At 52.2% G+C, this 23,500-nt stretch overlaps 1 protein-coding gene across 7 annotated transcripts in view; it reads right to left on the bottom strand.

Moving 5' to 3' along the window:
* CTIF (cap binding complex dependent translation initiation factor) overlaps window positions 1–23,500 on the bottom strand; it is a 303,742-nt gene that overhangs the window by 225,028 nt on the left and 55,214 nt on the right. For 6 of the 7 annotated variants that reach the window (XM_027118461.1, XM_027118460.1, XM_027118465.1 and 3 more), the window contains one exon: window positions 4,868–5,069. In XM_027118461.1, coding sequence (XP_026974262.1) covers window positions 4,868–5,047 — 180 coding nt within the window. In that variant the 5' untranslated portion in view covers window positions 5,048–5,069. Of the gene's footprint in view, window positions 1–377; window positions 411–4,867; window positions 5,070–23,500 lie in introns of those variants that run through there. The other variant, XM_027118466.1, reaches the window with a different exon arrangement.

Raw genomic sequence — 23,500 nt, 5'->3', positions numbered from 1 at the left:
AGATGTACAAGCCTGGAGGAGTCCCTAGGGCATACAGCTATGGGGAAAAGGTGAGTTATTGAACAACATATTCACCAGCCACGACATATGATTGTGAAATAATATATTTCTGTAAGTCGTATTTTACATACACACACACACACATACACACACAAACACACACGTAAAAGCACTGAAAAGGTGAGGAAGGTAACTCATCATTCCAGTGGGAGGTAGGGTAAGACAGTGGAATGAGGACGTAACTAATCAGCATTTGAATTCTTATGTACCATGAGAATATATGCATACAGTACTTGTGTCATTAAAAATAATTTTTTTTTAAATAAGGAGAAGAATGAGTCCCCACATTCACACCCCACAGGTCCCTTTAAACTCACTTCTGTTAAGCCTTTCATAGGCGGTCCACCATTGATCGCTTCCTCCTATGAGCAAAGATGACAGGGAAAAAGGATTCAAAGGACAGGAGGAAGTGAGGGAATGGGATAAAAGAGGGATGAGGGAACAGTGAACAGGGAAGGCAGAATGTAAAGAAAAACGTAAAAAGAAAGAGAAGGAAAAACGTTGTGAGAAAGCGACATCATGCCAATCTGAATCCATCCTACATATATGCACGGTCGCATCTCTCTTGTGAGGTCTCTGTGCATGAGACAAAACCCAGGACTTCCAAGTGCCTGAGAGAATCAAAAAGAACTACAGGAAGTTCTCTTTACCCTCACTGCTCTTCATTTGACTTGCAAACAAGCATTCAGTGTAAAACACGCTTTCATTAAATGTATCCACTCTTTACAATGGCCCTACGTTCTATCCTTCCAAGGGAAGGCAGCTGGACATGGAGGGGGAGGAAGGCAGTCAGACAAGTCCACCTGTGGCTGTGGTCGTCAACCTGAGCAGGACATCAGAGTCACGTGGGGGTGGATGAGATGCCAATGCCCAGGCCCCTCCCGCTTCCACTCAACTCTAGGGTGGGATCTGTCTGAGCTCCAGAGCAATTCCAACATGCAGCCAGAGTTGTGAACACTGCATTGATGACCCACAAACCATCCGCTAACATCAGAAGTGTCAAACTACCCCACACATAACATCCCCATCTCTTCCACAAAAGGTTAATGGCCAATGAGATCTGGAATCCTAACTCTCATTCCACAGGGGTAAAAATAGACTAACTTCCCAACAGCCTGTTAGTCACAGCCTGTACCGAGCATGGAACCAAAAGCAGGTGGGGAAGGGGTGGGCACCAGGGCTCAGCTCAGCCACCACCAAGCAGTGGGGTTTGGCCATTTTCCAGCTCTGTGTCTCAGTCTTTTCTCCTGCAGAATAGGGCTATAATCCCCCTCCTCCCAAGGACAGAGTGAGGACAGCTCTCAAGATGTGCCTCTGGGGACTTGGAATCCACTGGAGGACAGGCACTTTTGAAATGTGTGGGTGTGGGTGAGGGTGTAATTTTAAACTGGTACCCAAACATGTTGGGAAACTTAGAACATACATTCTCTTGGTTACTCTTGTAGGAAAAAAAGGACACTTTTCTGTCTCTCTCTGTTTCTTCTCTCTCTCTCTCCCATCCATCCGTCCATCCATCCATCCGTCCATCCATCCATCCATTTTTCTTTCTAGTTATTGATGGGGGAGGGGTGGGGGAGAACACAACTTCACAAGCATCATGAGGTATTTTCTTCCTGAGTGTCAACTGTCATCCCTCAGATCCTAAAAAATGACCTCACCCACTGAAAAGCAACATTCTTCTCCACTCCCTCAAGTTTTCTCAAGGTTTCCAAGATTCTTAACAATTTTCTCTCCCAGAAACATCAAAACACCACCACAGACAGGCAGCCCAGGACATTCTCTGAGGTTTTTTATTTTTGTTTTTGTCTTTGGCTTCCATTTAAAATAGTCATCAGATTAAATAAAAACAAGCAAAAGTGCTTTAGCAGAAAGATTTCCTGTAAAGCTGTGTCAATAGAGATTGTATTTTTTTAAAGAAGTGTGTTATAATAACACATCTAACCCTGGCCTTGCTTAGAGTTGCCACAGCTGCCCCCTCCCCTGGAGTCTGGACCCCAGCTGTATTTGGGTTGGGGAGGGTAGTTGGTGGGAGCAGGACTGAAACATGTCCCCCTCGGCCACCTGCACACAGGCGGGTCCTGGGACCCTGCCAGGTGTTCGCATTCTCCCAGGGAACCTCAGGGAATGCAGAAAGTTTAAGGAATGCATCTAGATGGTACAAATGTTTTCCACACTCTGCCTCAAGCCAACATCTGTTTAACAGCCCACCCAGATGTGGACATCCAAGCGTGGTTAGGTCCAACCAATCCCAGGAGCAGAAGCCGGGAGTGCAGGGCCCAGACTGAGGGCACTGCCCCATCTGCTCTATATCCTGAAAGCTCAGCTGTCCCCACAGGGGGCTCAGAGGCGCTGGGAGGGCCCCTCCTTCAAAAATTCTCCCCGATGGCTGCTCTGGGAACAGAAATCCTATCACTCACAAAGCATTCCTCTGGGGTGAAGCTGCACAGCTTCCTGGGACCCTTGTCCTGCAAGAGCCCATTTCACCTGAAGGAAATTTTGAGGGATGCCCTGCTGGAGGCCACCAGAGTCCACTCAGTGGGGGAGGCAAGCAGCACACATCAGGCTAGGCCCACGCACCCATCCACAGGGCCCAAGCCAAGGCCAAGCCCTCTCACCTATTCAAGGCCATTGCGCCAGGAAGCGGCCCCTCTGCCTTGGACCGCTCCCATCAACGCACAGCTCATTGTTAATGCTCCCGTTGTGACCTCGCTTCCCCCAGAACCACACGCCTCTCCCCTTTACGGCGAAACTCCTGTAATACAGGGAGGACCTGCACTGTATTATCCTCCCATCTCAAACCCATCTCCTTGACCTTCACCCCCACCACTGGACCGTCACCCCTCCCATCAGGGTCACCAACGGCCCCAGTGGCTCCTTTGGGTGATTCTCACTCCTCCTCCCAAATGCCCTGCAGCAGCAGTCAGCCCGCCCCCCCCACCCTCGAAACACATCCTCCCCAGGGCTTCCAGCACCCAACTCTCACCTGGATTTCCTCCTGCCTCACTGCCAACCCCTCTTGGTCTCTTTTGCTGGTCCCCCTCACATCCCTGCTTTCTAAATGTAGGCAGACCCCAGGACTCAGCCCTTGTACATCTGGTCTACCGACCCCTCTGCCTCGTTGAAGCATCTCCTCTGCTCTCCCTCTTTCTCCCTCTGCTCCAGCCACACCGGCCTCCTTGCTGCCCCTGGAATAACTCTGCCAGCTCTGGCCTTTGCACGTGCTGTCCCCTCTGCCTGGACTGCCCCCTCCCCAGACATCTGCAAGTTCACCTCTCCACCTCCTTCGGTGACATCTTCCTTGACATCCCATTTAAAATTGCAAACCCCTCCTGACCTTCATCACTCCCCACTCCATTTTCCTGATTTATTTTTCCCCACAGCAGTTGCCATCCACCACTGGGATAAGTTCCACGAGGGCTGAGCTGTTCATCTCTTTCACTCACTCCCAGGTACCCAGTCCTAGGACCGTGCTAGACACAGAGCAGGTGCTCAATACACACTTGTAGAATGAATACTGAACGGACTACAGGCTCACACTACCTGTGATTGTAGAACTTCAAGGACGCCAAGGAAAGCATCGATTTCTCTCTCAGGGCAGATCTTGCCTTCCCCACCCTCCAATGGGGATAAGGTGTGGACCAGCAAGGCTTCACAATTTCCCAGGTCCACTCCTGGTCCTGAGTTCCAGGAAAGCCACAGGTTCATTCTGGCTTTCTAAAAAGCGGGAGGGTCTGGATCTTCTGCCCACCCAGAGAGCGAGCCAGCCAGTTGCACTTGGCTTTTCGCCAAAGCAGGGCACCCATGTCAACTTCTCTACTTGACAGAGGAGCCCCAGGCTTGAGGGGGACAAGTACAAGAGGTGGACACTGGGGCCCAGACCCTGAGCAGAAGAGACCCCCCCACCCCCCGAGCCTCTGGGTGCAGACAACACTCTGCCCCTCTGTAGTTTCGGAACCTCTTATCACCTTTGACCTTCCAACATTCCTGAGGCAGCGGGATCATCCCCACTCACCAGATAAGAAAGCCAAGCCTCAGAGAAGTTGAGGGGTTTGCCTGAGGTCACACAGGCAGCTAGTAGTTGGAACCAACTCTTGAACAAACATCTACTGAGAATTTAACATGTTCAGCAAAGATGCATGTGACATGGTCACTTCCCTTAATGGTTCACATTCTACTCAAGACGACTCAAAACTTCCAAATCTCGACCCACAGTCTTTCAGCCGAGTTCACCTTCTACCCAGGATCAGGGCTGCCACAGACTGACCGGGAGCAGGGAGGCCAACCTGAGAGTCTGGTCTGAAGGCTTCACGTGTGTCACGAGGTCTGGCACACAGGGCCCTGGGGGACTGTCTGAGAGACTCGATTCTTTGGCGCCAACAACTGCCTGTATTCGCCATCAGAGGAAATATTCACAAGTGATAGACTTTTGATTATGTGCCCTTTGGATAAGCGACAGTCGCCACATCCCTTTTAGAACATGAGCTTGTGAAGGACAGGGAGCGGCGCCTGGCACACAGCAGGGGCTCAGTAAACCCATGTGTTCCATGAACTGTGAGTATGGCTGGGCCGCAGCCACCCAGTGGGGTAGGACGGGGTAGAGGTGGTTCAGAGGGGCTGGGAGCACACAGCCAGGGGCTTCCTGCCCGGATCCCACGCTCTGCTGGGTGCGGCCATCCACACCTTGGCAACCTAGGGCCAGGTGATCAGATGCTGCCTGGAATTAGGGTCCCTTACCCTTATTACCCCACTTTGAGCTTCCGAGACCCCGTACCTGCCCAGGCCCTGCCCCCTCCCGGGCAGTGCTCACCTGGGAGATGTGGGACTGCGTCTTCTCACTCTCGCCGTCCCCCTCCGTCTTGTCGGCCAGCAGCCCCTGCACCTGGTACTCAAGCACGTAGCTGTCGATGAACCGCTCAAGCTCCTCGATCTCCTGGGAGCGGCTGCTCCCGGCCTCGGAGGAGGCCGACGCTGCTGAGGAGTTCTCCATCCCTCCCGCTCAGGGGCCTGGGCTGCGGATACAGAGAACAGATGGGCTCTATGAGACACAGTTGGAGGCAGAGATGATGACCCCACTTGAGAGATCCTCCCCCGCCTGGAAGCAGTCCCTCATCCAGCCTGCTGTCTTGGTCTCCCAACATCCTGAGAAGTCAGTGGGGTGCCAGCTCGCCTTTAGTGTGAAGAGGATGCTGTGATCCCTCCTGCGTGGGGAAGGAGACGCAGTCCCAGAGAAGGCAGGTAATTTGCCTAATTGGCCAACACAGTAACTCATGCGATGTTGAGCGTTAGTCCATACCCGGACCTTACCACCCAGGAAAAAGCGGAATATGGACCCAGTCTACAAGTTCAACCCTACTTCCCAACTTGGAGTTAACAAAATCCACCACAAAGCAGAATAAAACAGACCACAGGCTTCTACGTCTCTGACCCCAGCATTGAGATGTACAGGGGTCCACAGACACAAACCCTCTAAGGGGCCTGGGCCTCTAAGAAATACCTCCTTCTAAAGAGACATTTTCTCTTTGGACGCCAGGCTATCCCTAAATTAGGTGAAGACTGCAGGCCCTAATGTGATCTTGCAGCCCTGCTAATGGTGCATCCACTGGGACACGCGCTACACTTAGTCTGTAAGGACGTGACTGGCTTTTAATAACGACGTGAAAGGCAAGGTGGGTGGCCTGGGAGGGTGTGGCCCAGCCACGGTCCTCTGTAGGAGAATGACTCCCTCTTCAGCCCTCAGGCCCTCTCCCTGGGGGGCCTGGCATAATGTGACCATCATTCCAGGGATAGCTGTTAAAGTCCACCAATAGAACTGCTGTCCCTCCCCCACTAGACCAGGTCAACCCAGCCGCTGCAGGGGCCCAGGCCTGCAGGGACACCTCCACTGTCCATGCTTGCTCCCAAAGCTCCCTCCCGATCCACCTGGAAGTTGGGAAGGCTAGAACCATTCTCACCACTAGGTCCCTTCCCACCAGGGACCCTCCCCCTTCCTCTGGACAGGCTCTAGGCCTGATGGGAAAAGGCTTCAAAGCTTGTCTGGTGTCCCTTCCATTGTCTGGAAATCAGTGCTCTCCACAGGGAAGCCTGTTCAGCAGAGGAAGCAGAGGCTGCACATGGCTTCACCATCAGAACTAGCAGAACGGTTTTCTACCCAACCAGCACCATTAGATACACAAAGACCCAAGTAACGTATGCACGGGGCTCTGAGACCACAAAGGGCTGCTGGCACCTAGAACAGTACTGTGGATAATAAAGGCAACATCCCAGTATTTTCAAAGGAACACTTGCATTTCAAAACCTTGGATTACTGAGAGCTTTTTTAGGACACAGTTATTCACCGATAATTAAGGGCTTGTTGCGTGTTTAACGGTAATGAAACCAAAACAGCACAAGGAATGTCCTGCTGGGTTCCGGAAATGCTGCTGAGACTGAATGCTGACTCCCTCCCACCCTCGCCAGGCTCCCGGGAGTCTGTGCAGACCATGGGGAGGAAGAACTCCCTGGGGAGACACACATTCTCCAGCTGGTCTCCCGACTCGGGTTTTGGCTTTCGGCTGCTGCATGAGACCCAGCCTCCCTTGGACCCCAGGCCAGCTGTAGCGGGTGTGCGCTGGGCTCCTGAGCTCAGTGGCCTTAGGGCTCATGGATTTGTCCACCTGCCCCAGAGGGAGGAGTCTGAGGTTTCAGGGTTGGGTGAGGGAACCCAGGTGTGGAGGCCTGGGTGGCAGTGAGTGTGCAGGTAGTTCGCTCAGATTGAAATAAGCATGCCTAGTGGTGCAGGGCCACAGGAGGGGGTGGGGGTGGGGATGTCCAACGCCCCTTCCTGCACCTGCCATTCAAGGCCTACAGTGGCCTTACATCCCTCCCACCACCAACATCCACCTGCTCCAATGGCTGCCTGTGCTTCCCTCCGGCCCCCTGGCCACTCTGCTCCTTGTCCCAGGTACAAGCCGTGTGGGGCAGGTAGACCTCCTAAGAGGGTCCTGAGTGTACACCTTTCCCCCAGCTACTCAATCAAACATTAATCTAGGAACTCCTGGGAAGGAATTTTGCAAATATAATTAAACTCCAAATCAGCAGACTTGAAGAGAGGAAGAGTATTCAGGGGGGCCTGATCCAATCACACGAGCCCCCTAAATCCAGGGCTGGAGGTAGAGACAGTTTTGCTGGCCTGAAGAAGGAGGGGTGCGGGCAAGGATCCTGGGCGGCCTCTAGAGGTTGAGAGCAATGCCTGGTCAGCGACCCACAAGGGAAAGGTGCTTCCGTCCTACAACTGCAGGAAGTAAGTTCTCCAACAACCAATGAGCTCGGGGTCAGGTTTCGTCCCCCAGAGCCTCCGGACCAGAACTCAGCCCAGCCGACACCTTGATTTCAGCCTCCTGCTATACCGAGCAGACTTTCAGAACTGTGAGACGATAAGCGGGCATCGTTTAAAGCCACTCCATTTGTAGTTATTTGTTACATGGCAACAAACCACTAACACAGGATGCTTTTACTGCCTCTGTGCTTTTGCTCACACTATGTCCCTCACCCAGAGTCACTTTCCCCTTCCCTCCACCTGCCAAATCTCGGGGTCCTAACACTCATGGAGTGCTAGAACCTTAGAGCCAACAGGCAATTAGCCCAACGGGCAATTAGCTTTAATAGCGGCCAGTGGGCAAAGGATGCACCCAGCCTCGGCCTAGGGGCATGGCTACGGCAACCCCTAATAGCAGGAAAGGCTAATGTGTACTGAGCCTGTATCATGGGCCAGGCTCTCTCCTCAGCACTCCATATGCCTTTGTCCACTTACCCCTCACCGTAACGCTATGTAATCGATATAATTATACTCCTTAGAAGAGAAAACTGAGGTTCAGAGAGGTTAAGTAACGTGCCCAAGTTCTCACAGCAGAGCTCCAGGTCCAGTGACTCCCCATTGCCTCTTCATCCCACCTCCTGGCAGCCTGCTCAGGCCCTCAGGACATCTCCCACTTCGCCCTTCCTCAATGCCCTTTGAAAGCCCAGGGAATCCCTCAAGTGCTGTGTGTGTGTGTGTGTGTGTGCGCGCGCGCGCGCATGTCTTAACCCCCACTGGGCTGCAGGCTCTAGAGAGCTGGGCCCTGTGCCTAGCTCAGTGCAGGATCCTGGCCTCAGGGGGATGGGATGATAAGGCTGGTGTCCAGAGAGGGCTGAAAAGGAGCCGCCTGCAGAAAAAAGCCAGTACCTAAGGCCGCACCTATTATTCCTCGAAGACTTAAGATCTTATCACAGGCTTCTGGCGCACATCACAGGTACAGGCAGAGGGCTGGCTTCTGTAGGAACTAGACAGGAGCGTTTCCAGGAGGCGCGGCCTGCAGCAGCAGTCTCTGTCCTGCTCTGCTGGGTGCTCCCAGGCTCTTGCGGGTCTGTCACGGGGCCACACTACCGTCCTGTCAGGGAGCCCAGGGGCAGAAATCACCCCTCACTGGCTCACTGAGGAAAGAGACCGGCACTGAGACACACTGCCACCCTGGAGAATTTTGGTGCCCAGAGAGAAAAGGAGCATGCCCCACACTGGTCACTTGCCTTGGAGGCCCCCTCCTACTCCAGTCACTGCTGCCCAGTCAGATTCAACATGTAGCCTGACAGCACCTCCCCTCAGCTGCCCCGAGCGCCTTCGGCCCAGCCTCCTCTGACACACACCAGCAGTGCCTGCAGGAGCCCACCTGGCACCTGGAACCTGCATCCTAGAAGTGGGAGGAGCTAACAGCCCCTGGGGCAGCCCTGGACGGGGACAAACATTCCCTTATGGTCCTTCAGCAGGTCCCAGCGGATCGGGCCCGGCTGCCCACAGTGGCGACCAGATCCATAATGCCCCTTTGCCAGCTCTCCCTCCTTCCGTGTTACTCTCCTCAGGGACTCCTGTTCTTGGGGTACTTCTGGGAACTCTGCTTTCTGAGGGGGAACCGGGCTAACATGTCACTTGGGCTCATTTCTACATCCTAGAATGAGCCCCAACCAGGGTTCAGGTCCCTCCTTCAGTAGAAAAGACCCAAGTTTTATCTCTTTAGCAGAGAAGAGGGAGGAGGGAAAGAGAGGGAGTGCAGCTACGTTATCCGTCTCCTTGGCTATCGGTCAGGCACTCGATCCCCCAGTTTCTATAGGGGTAAAATACATATAGCACAAAACGCACCACTGTAACCATTTTCAAGGGTACAACTCAGTAGCATTAAGTCCATTCACAATGTTGTGTGAACATCATCACTATCTATTTCCAGAACGTTTTCATCATTCCAAACAGAAGCCCTGCGCCCACCAAACAACCCCCATCCCCCATCTCAGCCCCTGGCGACCACTCTACTTTCTATCTCTTCTGAATTCGGCTCTTCAACGTACCTCGTTTTGGTGGCATCATACGATATCTACCCTTTTGTGACTGGCTTATTTCACTCATAATGTTTTCAAGATTCATGCAGGTTGTAGAACGCGTCACAATTTCACACCGTTTTATGGCTGAATAATACACTGTGTTACAATAATACACTGTATGTATGAACTACATCTTGTTTATCCATTCATCCATCAGTGGACATTCGGGTCATTCCCACCTTTGGCTATTGTGATAATGCTGCTGTGAACATGGGTGTACAAGTATCTGTCTGAGTCTCTGTTTGCAGGGACTTTGGGGTATAAGCTTAGAAGTTCCACCGCATTCTTAAGGCAAAAAGAGTGAGGAGGCACAGAGTAAACTTTCAGGCTGATGGAGACACAGGGAAATAAAGGGATGCTTTCCTCCAGGACTTGTTCTGCTCCCTTCCTGCCTGTGCTTTGGGGTCTCCTCCTGGCTCCGTTTCTCATTCACAGAAAGATCAGGATGGGAAACCCCCAAACAGCTGGGCTGCTAGCTAAGTTGAGAGCCAGCAAGAGGAGCTTATGTTTTAATGATCAGTGAAAGTGATAAGGGGGACGGGACCAGAGGAGGAAGAAAGAGAGGAGAAGGTGGAAGAGGAGAAGAGACACCTCCCCTGGCTGCAGCCATCCAGGATGCAGCATGCAGAGCTGAGTCCAGATCCCAGGAACACGCCCTGCAGCCTTCCTGGCCCCCCTCCTCGCCCCGCCCTGCCCCCATTCCCTGCCAGGTGACGGATGCCGAGGAACAAAAGGGCAGACAGCAGGAGTGGGAGAAGCGCTGAGGCCGCACTTTGCTGTAAAGGGCAGGCAGCCCAGAGCCTGCAGGAGGGAGGGCGGGGCCTGGGTGGGCACAGCTGAAGGAGGGGCACGGAGGGGCTGAGGCTGCAGAGCGGTGTGGCTTCCTTGGGAAACCAGCACTCGGCAAAGGTGCTTCAGCTGACACGGCGGGCTCTGCCTGAGGTCAGGAATCTCGCTCCCCCCATCCTCTGGGCCTGCCCGCCTTGCATCCTTCGTGGGGCTCACGGCGCTACACCAGGGGCCAGAGGTCTGGAGGAAAAGGTAGGGCCCAGAGACAAGAAGCTGGAACTGTCCCAGCCCTCTCAGCATCCTTTCCCACCCGCCCAGTGACAAAAGGCATTAGCAGCTGTAAATGTAGCCAATCCCTTTAAGAACAGCCAGGCGTTAGAGGCGGCACCTCCTCCCCCAATCCGCAGGACCAATTCCATGACCTGCCAACCAGATGAGACTCCTCTGTTTCGCTGCCTGCTAGCTCTTTCCTGGGGAATCCATCATTCCGGGCCCTGAAAGGGCAGCCCCACGCCCCTCACCCTTCCTCGGACCCTTTCCCCTCAGGCCCTCAGCACACAGCTCAGCTGGGACCTCAGAGAGGAAGCCCAGGGCTCATTTTTCGGCTTTCCGTAAGGGGCCCGGCCACCTGGCCCACAGGCCGGCTGCAGGGAGCTGTGCAGTGCAATAGGGGGCTCGCTCTGGGCTCCTGAGCTCAGTGGCCTGGGGACTCATGGGTCTGTCCATCCAGCCCAGCAGGACAGCAACTCCGCAGATGGATACAGGCACATCTGAGCTGTAGGTGGGCGGCAGGGCCCCGCCAGTCAGCGGCGCTCCCCTGGTGCTGAATCGCATCCACCCACCACATCTCTACCAGCACGGCCTCGCTCCCCCAGCCCGGACCCCCTCCAGCAGTCGCTCCTGGTTACACACAAGGCCCGCCCTTCTCCCCTTCCCTTCCCAACACAGTGCTGGCAACTGCCACCTACACCCAGAGCCTGCAGGAGGGCTCTCTCCTTTGTGTCAGGCAGCCCCCAGGGCAGGACAGGGCTGGGCCAGGCCTCCCGCTTGAGTGTGGGAGGAGAGAGGCCAGCTGCCAGGGGAGGAGGACACCGACAGCCCTCCCTGAGGAAGCCATGGGAACCCCCTTCACAAGGTCCTGCAGCCAACCTTCCCCTCTGAGTTTGGCCCGTCCCTCACCTCCTGCATAAACAGGACTCAGGCAGAATGCCTTTCCCCCCAAGCCTGCAGCCCTCAGGCTCGGCCACTCGTTTCCGTGCTGGCCTGGGGACTCCGGGCCACGCTGGTGTTCGCAAAAGAAAGCAGGGGGATTCAGGGAGGGCTCTGTGTACAGGAGCCTCAGGCCCCCAACCACCAGAAGTAGAAAAGTTTAGAAACACTCCAAGCTGGAGGCGACCTCACAAATCAGCATCATTTACCGTTTCAGGAGTCAGGACCCCAGGTGTCCTCTACATGTCTGACACTGGCGTAACCCTTGTTACTCAAACATCAGACGGGGGCTTCCCTGGTGGCGCAGTGGTTGAGAGTCCGCCTGCTGATGCAAGGGACGCGGGTTCATGCTCCGGTCCGGGAAGATCCCACATGCCGCAGAGCGGCTGGGCCCGTGAGCCATGGCCGCTGAGCCTGCGTGTCCAGAGCCTGTGCTCCGCAACGGGAGAGGCCACAACAGTGAGAGGCCCACGTACCGCAAAAAAAAAAAAACATCAGACGGGGGTTAGCTAGGGCGGTGCTTTTCAAACTGCAGGTCTCGGCGGTTTAGTGGCTGCAAAATAAACTTAGTGTAAGGCAAACTCATGATCTCAGCATTAAAATCATACAACTAAGTTGAAAATTCCAGTGAGTAACACACATTGTAAGTGGAACTATTGTTTCATGGAACTTCTGTCTCATCTAAATACACCATGGAAATGTATTTCTTTCTGTGAGGCGTGGTCAAAAGAGTTTATGAAAAGTGGGCCAGAGCAGTGCTTCCCAAACCTTCCTGTGTGCAGCGATCACACGCAATCTTGTTAAAATGCAGATTCGGATTCAGTGGATCCCGGGTGGGGCCTGAGAGGCTGCATTTCTAACAAGCTCTCAGCTGGTGATGTTGCTGCTGGTCAGGGACCTGGCTTGGAATAGCCAAGATCTAGAAAACCTGTCACATCCCTTCTATCCATTATTCAGCTCTTCCACCCTGGCTGGAATATGGCTGGATTCTCCATCCTGATCCCCTGGCCTGCTGGCCAGCTCCCTGGGAGAGGGGCAGTTTCTCTCATGGCCCACTTTGGGCCAGGCGGGACCTCAACAGGCTGAATTAATATTTATTTGTGGACCCTGGGATCACCCACCTCCACCCTGGGCTCTTGGCACCAGGAACACATAACAGCACCTGCTTAGAGTCCCACAGGGCCAAGCTGTGGGTCCAGACATACCCAAATGCTCTCAACAAGCTGGAGGGGCTTCTGAGATCTAAGCCTCATGACCTCAGTGGATCTTAGAGAATCCAGCCCCTTTACTGAGCAGATGAGGACACTGGAGCCCAGAGAAGGGCGGGCCTGCTGGGAGCCACTCGGATGCCTATGGATACAGCCCACCTGTAACGCAGGTCCCCAAGCCCCTGAGAGTCTGCCATCCCCAGAGACGCCCCTGCTCAGCTGAGTCACCTCTCCCCTCCCCCAGCGACTGCCAACGTCTTTGGACCCCAACTGCAGTTCTGCGTTACAGTCATTAACATCAGACAGTTATTCCTAAATAACAGACAACCCCCAAATCATTGCATCATTTTCATACCCTATTGAACCCTCACTCCATGCAGGGCCCTGGGCCAAGCCCTGTGGACCTTTCAGAGTTTCCATGGAGAGACCAATGGGCCTGGGCCTTGCCGCTCTCTCCGCAGAGCAGCCTCTAGGAGTAACTGAGGAGCTGGACTGGTTTTCCCAGTGAGGGCTCAGGCCACTGGGACCCAAGAAGACAGGAAAGACGCTGTGAACCCTTCTCTCCTCAGCATGCCCACCGCGGTAGCACCTGGAGAGGCACCTGAGAAGGGGGGCACGGGGAGAGGGACCCATAGCAGTCCATGCACAGGACACACTCCATCAGATTCCAGTCTCCCGACTGGGACTTCCTCTGGAGAAAACATCCTGAAACAGTCACTCCCCCGACCCTGCAGAGGCCTCCGCGCCAGCAGACGAGCCCGGACCAATGGGCAGAAGGGCATCGAGGGTGGGCTCTTGAGGTCCAGCCCTTGCATTATCCCTGGACCTTCCTGCCGTCCATATCTGCCCTCCCCTCCAGCCCCCGGGGTCACCAGGAGCCTCCACTGGGCTCCAGGGCCAGACTCCCCAGCCGCTCCCCTGGCTGAGCACAGACTGCTTCCTGACACCTTCACGCCCCCCCTTGCGCTGTCACCCAACTCTTATCCTGCTCTTGAATTTTTTATGGGTTTTTATCTTGTCTTGACAAGACTTCATGGTCTTTCGGGGCCCCACTTCATCCGATACCTCTCACCGGCCCAAGCCCTGACAGCAGACGGGCCTCCGGCTCCCCAGACCCCTCCCACCCAGTCCAGCATACTCCTTCCCCGGGAGTGGGCCTCCCAGCTCCCCTGCCCACTGCTGCAGGGCCCAGGCTCCCCGCCAGTCCCCTCCCAGCTCTTAGAACATTACAGCCAAGGGTGCTGGGGGTGGACCTGTCCCATCCCCCGCTCCACCAGCCTCCAGGGTCACCTGGTCCCAGAACCAAGACTCCAACTTCTTCCCACCACATTCTAGAGCTTCTTCCTTAAGGTAATTTACCTCAACAGGTACTGAGCATCTGCTGTATGTCGTGCCCCAGAGGCTCGAGGGGGCAAGGAAGTCACAGGCCTCAGGGTCACTGGCTGGCCAGCACCATCCTTGGCTGGGGTCAGGCCGCTTCCTCCCGGCCTCCTACTCCTAAGATAGGGAAACGTGATGATTCTGGGTACCAATGCTGGCTAAACCAAGCTCTGTAACCTTGGGCAGGCCATTTCCTCATCTTTAAAGTAGTCTGATGATAAAAGTACCATCTCATAAAATGTTGGGAGGATTAAGTGAAAACGCGTGAGAAGTGGAGCGTGTGGGCCCCGCCACCGGCCTTGAAAAGCTTCTGAGTTGACGGACAGAGTGGAAACTCACTCGGAGAACGCCGGAAACAGAGCCCAGGGGTGTCCTGCTCTGAACCCGGCGATGCACCTGGGAGAGCACCTCAGGTGAAGGCCACAGAGCTCTTCCAAGCCCGGTGGCCCAGCACCCAGGCCTTCCTTCTCAGGTGACACTCTCCCTCCAGTGTCTCCCTCGGGGTAACCAGGGTCCCCAGTCATCTTGCTCCCTCCTGGCAACAGCTTCCTGAGCCAACCCAGCTGGAGCGGTGACAGTACCAAGTGGTTTCAGAGACACTGGCGGGGGTCTCGGAAGCCTGTCCCTTGGGGAGCTGTGACCCTGCGGGCCTGTCTCACGGCTGGGAAGACAGAGCAGGCTCTGAGAACTGCATCCCTTCCCTCTCCCCTCCCATTCTCCAGGACCCCTCGATCAAGCCCACCTCTGGACGCCACCCTGCCTACCCCAGCTCACCGTGACCTTGTCCCTCAGAACACCCACAGGAGCTGCTCACTGGGCCCTTCAGCCTCTGTCCCCTGCCACCTTGGATGACCAACTCTTCCCGCACAGGAGCATAAACACAAAGCAGAGACTGCAAATGCTCATTAGGGGCCATGTCAGGACCACAGTGTATTTCGTTTGGTCTGTCCTGTATTTTTTAAATATTCAAGCCAATTTTATAAACCAAAAGATATCACGTAAAAATCCACATTTCTGATTTTCTTGAAAGACTGTGAGATTCAGCAATATTGGCCTGCCTCCCAACATTACAAGCGACAGCTAGAGCTAAGCAGGGCTGAGCCCTTCAGACAGGGCACGTGATCACCAGTTCTCCACAGACCCCAATGCTCCCTAATGTCTCCCCACGGCCTACAGCCATCACTCTCACGCGGCTGCACTCACTCACATGTTACCTGCCTGGCCCTCACAGACATCCGCGTTTGAGACCCCCCCACTACAAGAAAGAAACTGTAGGTGGTCTATGACCACAAAAATGAAGAGAGTCCCTAAGAACTTGGAAATCAAGAACAAGGACTGTCCCCTGGGAGTTACAATGTGAAATCAGTACATGACAGTCCAAAATAGAAATATGCAAGGTCACTGCAAAGAGGGAGGTTTCCGGACCAGCAGGACACTACCCTAACCTGGTTGAAGACAGGCCACAGAGCTATTATAGGGAGATTGTGTCACCCTGCAGGGATTGCAATGACAGAAGGCAGTGTACCCCCAAACTCTGTCCAGGGAAAGGGGTGCGCCTCCTGGGTGTCTTGAGGGAGGTCCAGGCAAAAGGACAGGGCTGTCCCACTGCTCCCTATGATGCCTCCACCACACTCCAGCTCAGCCCTGAAGTGGTCTGAGGGGCTGCCTCCTTCCTCAGCTGAACTACAGGCTCTTAGAGGCCGAGGACGTGTCTGCTCATCACCCTGTGCCCTGGGAGCCAGACCTGAACCCACTGTAGACTTTCAGTTCATCATTGAGTATTTGATGCTGGATTTCCAGAAATGAGAAACTGGACAGCAGGTAACTGCTGCTCTGTCCCTTTGGTATTAACACACAGGCAGCTGCTGGCTGCTGGTAGGAGAGATGGGTGGCGCGTTAGCAGTGGAATCAGCTGGTACAGTAGCTGGGGGTGGACCCCTGTTGGGCTGAGTAGCCTGCATGTATCACGCACAATGCTTGAGGCCCACTGGACAGCAACCACAGGAACCTCGAACTCGATCCGGTGCCCAGGCTCTTATCACTCTCCCTGCATTCCTCCAGGAACCACAGGCAGAACTGAACAGCAAGAGCCCAGGAGTGTAAAAACCACAGAGAATGGAAGACCAGACCCCTGGTTCCTGGAGTGGCCTCCAGGTCCGGAGCCAGCACACCCATGCTGCCCCTGACTTTGTTTGGAGGACGCCAAGAGGGCTGCTCAGGGCCAGCTGCCTTTGACCTTTACTGAAGCAAGGAGGCAAACCATCAATACTGTATTCCCCACAGATCGCTGGTTTCCAAACTACTTTCCTCTAATACCATACTTATCTTTCAAATTAAATTATACACGGCTGAGGGGCTTCCCTGGTGGCACAGTGGTTGAGTGTCCGCCTGCCGATGCAGGGGACACCGGTTCGTGCCCCGGTCCGGGAGGATCCCACATGCCGCGGAACGGCTGGGCCCGTGAGCCATGGCCGCTGGGCCTGCGCGCCCGGAGCCTGTGCTCCACAACGGGAGACGCCACAACAGTGAGAGGCCCGCGTACCACAAAAATAAATAAATTAATTAATTAAAAAAAAATTAAATTATACACGGCTGCCCAGCTGCCCCGATATAGAAAAGATAACAGCCAGCATTTATTGAGCATTTACTATGTGCCAAACCCTGTGTTAAATGCTTGTCACATATTACTTTAATCCTCAAGACAATCCTATAATGTAGGCACCTTTTTGTCCCCACTGTACAAATTAGGAAACTGCGGCAGACAGGAATTGCCCAAGGTCATCTGGTAAGAGGCTGACTGAGTCAGGACTTGAACCCAAACAGAGGGGCTCCAAGATACGGTCACTCTGATTAAACAAAAGCCAGGAGCCCAGAACTCCACCCACTCAACGTGCCCATCCTTGCCCAACATCCCCCGTGAGATGCTGTTCCCCATGGTCACTTCTGAAGTGGGCCCTGAACTGTTCCAGGTCAAGGCTTTGTGCCTTTCACAGGATAAGAGAGTAAGCTACCATCAGATATGAACCATTGAATCAGATCTGAAATTATCTGTCCAGGCTTGGGAGGGGGCTCTGGGCCTCCTGCCCTTGGGTCTGCGCAGCCCAGCACCATCCTGCCAGTCGCCTCTCAATCACCCTGTGCATGAGAGAGACAGGTGTGCGTCACCACTTCCCTCTTACACATGGGGACCCTGGAGCAATGTGCCTGTGCCTTGGCGACAGGAAGGACTGCAACCCAGGTGTCCTGACTCCAGCCCTGGGTGTCTCCCCAGGACCAGTAGCAGCTCAGAGTCCCACTGCTTCGTGGCACGAGCCAATAAATCACTGACTGTTCCCACCAGCTTGTGCTGTGATGGGGCAGAAGCTGAGGGATGAAGAGGAAAGGGACTGGATGGAAGGGATGAAAGTCCTACGTGATACAGGGACTTCTTCTGGAGAGAGGGGGTGGGAAAGCCAAGCTCTGCAGACCACAGACATCTGCTGGCTACGGCTGTTACCTTGTAGAACATGGAGCCCAACTACTGAGATCTCGGCAACGACAGCCACACCAGAGATGAGGGCTGCTGGCCACGGCCATGTTGAAGGCTCAGGTACAGGAGTTTTCCTGGGGTTGGTTTCCCCCAAGTATTTTCTCTCTGGGACACGTTGAGGTCACATAATTAGGGAAATAGGCAGCCAGGAAATCTGACCTCCAGATCACTCCCATTGGAACCCACTAGAGCGTGTGTTCTCGTGGACGTGATCATTTTGTCTCTCCCATCAATATACTTCCAGGGCCCCGCACAAAGTAGGATTCCACAGAAGATGGATGGAAGGACTGTGGGCTCCCGGTGAGAGGGCCACTGTGACCTAGGAGCTCTCCCTGGGGGCTAGAGTGGGGCAGCTGCAGCAAGGACTCCCGGACACAGCCAGTTGCCTTGCAAAGAGGAGAGAACCCACCTGGCGGCAGGTCCCAGATGGCTGCTCTTATTAGGCCATCACAGTCATTGGGCTCTATTTCCCATTAGCCCTGCAGTTAATTTCCCTCACTAGAGTGTGGTAGCAGCAGATCACCTCTTTACGGGCACACAGCAGGAGCAGTCTGTAGCCAGTTACAGCCACAGGGAACAGGCTGAGTGGTTAACTGGTAGATAATTAACCGAGAAATTCCCCACAGCCCTCTGCAAACTCTGCTGAGATGGGAGAAGGGGATCTGCAAAGCCAGAAAAGGGCCTCCACTGGCTCAACAGTCAACGGATTTCACTCCAGAATCCTGGGAGCTTAGAAGTAGAAAGGCCCTTACAAATCACTGAGTCAACTGTGGGTGAGGATGTGGAGAAACTAGAACCCTCATATGCTGATGGTGGGAATGAAAAATGATGCAGCTGCTTTGGACAACAGTCTGGTAGCTCCTCATATGATTACACATAGGGTTAATATAAGATCCAACAATCCTATTCCTAGATATATATATATATATATATATATATATATATATATATATATATATACACACACACACACATATAACCAAGAGAAGTGAAAATACGTCTCCGTACAAAAACTTCTATGTAAATGTTTTTATTATTATTTTATTTATTTATTTATTTTTAACTTTTGGTTGCGTTGGGTCTTCATTGCTGCATGAAGGCTTTCTCTAGTTGCGGCGAGCGGGGTCTACTCTTTGTTGTGGTGTATGGGCTTCTCATTGCGGTGGCTTCTCTTGTTGCAAAGCACAGGCTCTAGGCACATGGGCTTCAGTAGTTGTGGCACGTGGGCTCAGTAGATGTGGCTGGCGGGCTCTAGAGTGCAGGCTCAGTAGTTGTAGAGCATGGGCCTAGTTGCTCCGTGGCATGTGGGATATTCCTGGACCAGGGCTCGAACCCATGTCACCTGCTTTGTCGGGCGGATTCTTAACCACTGTGCCACCAGGGAAGTCTAGTACTAGTACTAAAAATAGCAAAAACATGGAAACAACCCAAATGTCTGACAACTGATGAACAGATAAACAAAATGTGGTATATTCAGGCAATGGAATATTATTCGGTCATAAAAAAGAATGAAGTCCTGATACATGCTACAGTGTGGATGAACCTTAAAAACATTGTGCTAAGTGAAAGTCACAAAAGACCGTAGATTACACAATTCCGTTCTTATGAAATGTCCAGAATATGGAAATCTATAGGGACAGAAAGTAGATCAGTGGGTGATTAGGGTACCCTCTAATGTGCGGGTGAGGGGATGGAATAGGTGGGCAGGAGGGCAATAGTTAAAGGCTATGGGGTTTCTTACTGAGGTGATGAAAGTGTTCTAAAATTGACTGTGGTTGTCCATATCTGTGATTATACAGAGAAGCATTTAATTGTAGACTTTAAATAGGTGAACTGTATGGTATGTGAATTATATCTCAATAAAGTCTCTTAAAAAACTAGTGTATTTACACAAGTTGGTCCCAAGATAATTGCCTTGGGTTCGAATCTCTGGCTGAGTAGCTTAGAGACCTACCCAGAGAAAACTATAGCTGTGAGAATCAACTAAGACTATAAGTGAATAAAAGAATTTCAACAAAAAGCCTAAAAAACTGAGTCCAGATTCCCCCTAAATCTGACAGAAATGTTTGCAGCTTCCCTAGAAGGGATTCTGCTGCTTCACCAAAGATAGAATGCATCTCCTGGTGCAGCTCCATTCATCTATCCATTCATCCATCCATCCACCCATCCATCCACTCCATCCACCCACCCACCTATCCATCCATTCACCCATCCCTTCATCCATTTATCCATCCACTCATCCATTTATCTGTCCCTCCATCCATCCCTCCATCCATTTATTCATCCATTCATCCATTTAACCATCTATCCATCCATCCAACCATCCAACCATCCATCCATCCATCCCTCCATCCATTTATCTGTCCATCCATCCTTCCATCCATCCATTCATTTAATAAGTACCTACTCAAGTTTGATTTTAGGTGTTAGGATCAAACAGGAAAGTAACCAGGCAATTGATATCATGAGTTAAGTGTTGTGGGCCGCAGAGGTGCAGCACCAACACATGGGATGAATGCTATTTTTATTAGTTTGTTCTAACTGACCAAAAAATGCAAATAAAACTACTAGACATTAAAACCAGGAGAAACCTTAGAAAGCCAAGTCGTCAATTCTAAGAGCCACCATTATTTTATAAGCCACAAAGAAAAGAAAAAAATGCTGCCAATTCAACTATGACATAATGCCTTAATGACAAGCCTGCACGCAGACAAATTGGTCACATGAGCCTCACATAGCTTTGCAGTGGTTTCATCTCTTCTGAGGGATTTGGAAATTCCTCCTGCCTTTGGTGGCATGAGACTGGTAATTCCTGCTGTTTTACAAGAAAGTATGAAATTGCAGTTCTTCCCCCAACAACAAATATTTGTTTTTCTAATATCAAATCAATGCCCCACTACTGCTTGCATGTCCCTCTCTGTACACAGTAACATTTGGTATCAGTAATAAATTATAGTGAGATCTTTTGGAAGACATTTTGAGTGCCAATCCACTTAACAGGTGGATGACCAACGACACACCCAATTCAACTGAGGTCATGACAGTCTGAACAGCAGGACCACGTTCACGCCTGCTCAGGCAATGACAGCTATGCCACGTGACACACCTGCCATGTGGCTAGCAGCCATCAATAGTAAGATGTACCCTGATTTCAGAGATATTAACATGTGGGGGGGAAATCATGTCTCCTAGAAGCAATGGAATGGTCAAGTCATTCCCTCATATTACAGATCAGGAAACACGAGCACTGTGACATGACACATCCCGAATCATGGAGCCAGGACTAAAACCCTTATTAGTTGAGATTTGTGCCAGTGTGTTTCCTTTTTACTCCCTCAGGCCCCCTCCAGGAGACTGTCATCTCTAAGCTTCTCTTACATTTTCTTGCTTAAAAAAACCCAAAACATGCAACTAGAGATTATCATACTAAGGGAAGTCAGAAAGAGAAAGACAAATACCATATGATATCACTTATATGTGGAATCTAAAATATGGCACAAGTGAACCTACCTACAAAACAGAAACAGACACACAGACATAGAGAACAGACTTGTGGTTGCCAAGGGGGAGGGGGGAGGGAGAGGGATGGACTGGGACTTTGCGGTGGTAGATGCAAACTATTACATTTAGAATGGATAAATGACAAGGTCCTAATGTATAGTACAGGGAACTATACTCAATATCCTGTGATAAACCATAATGGAAAGGAATGTAAATATATATATATGTGTGTGTTCAACTGAGTCACTTTCCTGTACAGCAGAGACTGGCACAACATTGTAAATCAACTCTACTTCAATAAAAAACAACAACAACAACGAAAAAAAAAGCCAACAGTCTTTTAGAGCATACCCAATGAACATATCTGTACAAACAGTCATAGTCCTACAAGCCCATGAAGATGGGCTCATTCCAATGTCATCTAAGGGACCATGTTAAACGTGCATGTAGGCAAAGAAGGACCATTAATTTACAGCTGCCAGGAGACTGCATTTCCACTCCCCACAGGCTGGTCCCCAGGCTGCCATCCAACAATATTGTGCCATGTTTATAAATGAAGGTGGCCAGGTGTTTTTCTCAGAGTTACACGCTCTCCCTATAAGTGGGGGGCCCCGGAAGACAGCTTCTCCATCAGATCGCCTATAAGAGTCCAGAAACGGCCTTGCTGAGCCTGATGTGAGAAATCACTGTGTCTATTGCATGCAGACAGAATATGCGAGCTCAGGAAACTGCTAAATTGATTCTCAATATCTAACCATGCTGCTCGCAGCCTGGCAGTATATGTGGCTTACAGGGTACTGGATCAAGACGGGGAAAAACACATTTTTCTTTTGTGAGCCTGGGATTGCAGAGCTGGCCCCTTGACATGAGCACAGATTAACGCGATCAAGTCCTCTGTGCTTCAACAAAAAAGTCCTTTTTCTTTTCCTACAGCTGGATTAAAGAACAGGCCTAAAGCCTTCAAGGTGAGGACAGATCCAGTTAAAGAGAGCTGAGATCTACTTCCCCGAGTGGAAGACCGAAGCCTGAAAACTGAACCAGATATGGGCCTGCCCAACAAGGATGAGGACAGCGGCCAGTGGAAACAGCCAGTCTACGCGGCTGAGAGCAAGGAGGGCACGGCTCGGATTTCAGCAAGAGTCACAGCCTCACCGGGGACACCAGTGTAAAATGGAACTAACATGAGATAAGCCGCCTTGGGACTGATGTAACGGGAGGCCACTCAGGGCTGGAATACTGGGGAAAAAGGAAAGAACTAGTTACGGTGCAAAAGGTAAGGAAGAATTTGTGCATCATCCAGCACTGTCCAAGGGAGAAAAAAGCATCCAACGTTCCAGTCTATTTGCAGTGCCAAGCCAGGAACACAGCTGCAGACATCGAGCTGTCAGGGCTCAGAAGGAATATCCATTCAGGGCACCCCTGTGCCCTTGATTCTGGCTCTACCCTCGACTCAAAGCACAACGAACACCTGCCACTTCCTCAGCGCGTGCCAGGCGCTGTGCTAGAATCCGGGTAGCAGGTGAGACGTGGCTTCTGCCCTGAGGATCTGCCAGGGTGGCAGGCAGAAGACGGCACAGAGTAGGAATTCCTGTCAGGAGCCACAAAGACGCCGGTACAAAGGCACACACGGGAGTCAGCACAGAGTAACTGGTGGGCAGACATACTGCACGACCTCCAGGAAGGTACTGAACCGCTGGAGCCTCAGTCTCCCCAGCAGATTAAAAACCCCAACTTGACAGGGCAGTTGAGAGGATTATATAAAAATATATAAAATTAGCACAGTCCCAGGCAAACAGTTAGCAATCAATATATGATGCGTATACTTGATGTGCTCATTTCAGAATCAGACATGCACTAGAGGCTCAATAAACAACGGCGATAATTAATTTGGGTGATCGTTTCACAATATATACAAGTATTGAATCGTTATGTTGTACACCTGAAACTAACATAATGTTATATGTCAATTATTCCTCAATAAAAACAAACAAACAAACAAAAAAACCCAACAAAACAAAAATAATGATAATTTGTCCGGGAGAGAAGGTCAGGGAGCACCTACCTTGAGTGACCCTGGAGGAGGATGGGAGGTCCGCTGGGTGGGGGAGAGGAGAGGCCCCAAGTACAGGGACCGCATCACCGAGGCACCACCAAGCCTGTGTGCTATCCCGTGAGGCCTTGACCTCCTCTAGGGCTGGGGCCACGCTGCTGCCTCCTCTCACGATGACCACAGCAGCCAGCCCAGGCAGCTGGGCACAGCACAACTTGCTGCATAAAACAGTTCCCAAAGGCTTCCCTGGTGGCGCAGTGGTTAAGAGTCCGCCTGCTAATGCAATGGACACGGGTTCGAGCCGTGGTCTGGGAGGATCCCACATGCCGCGGAGCAACTGGGCCCGTGAGCCACAACTACTGAGCCTGCGTGTCTGGAGCCTGTGCTCCG

The sequence above is a fragment of the Aethalodelphis obliquidens genome, unplaced genomic scaffold (assembly GCF_003676395.1).
Source record: "Aethalodelphis obliquidens isolate GAN/ISIS:26980383/991018 unplaced genomic scaffold, ASM367639v1 scaffold19, whole genome shotgun sequence".
Classification (NCBI taxonomy): Eukaryota; Metazoa; Chordata; class Mammalia; order Artiodactyla; family Delphinidae; genus Aethalodelphis; species Aethalodelphis obliquidens.
The sequence above is the reverse complement of the archived record's forward strand: the minus strand, read 5'-3'. Positions and strand labels throughout refer to the sequence as shown.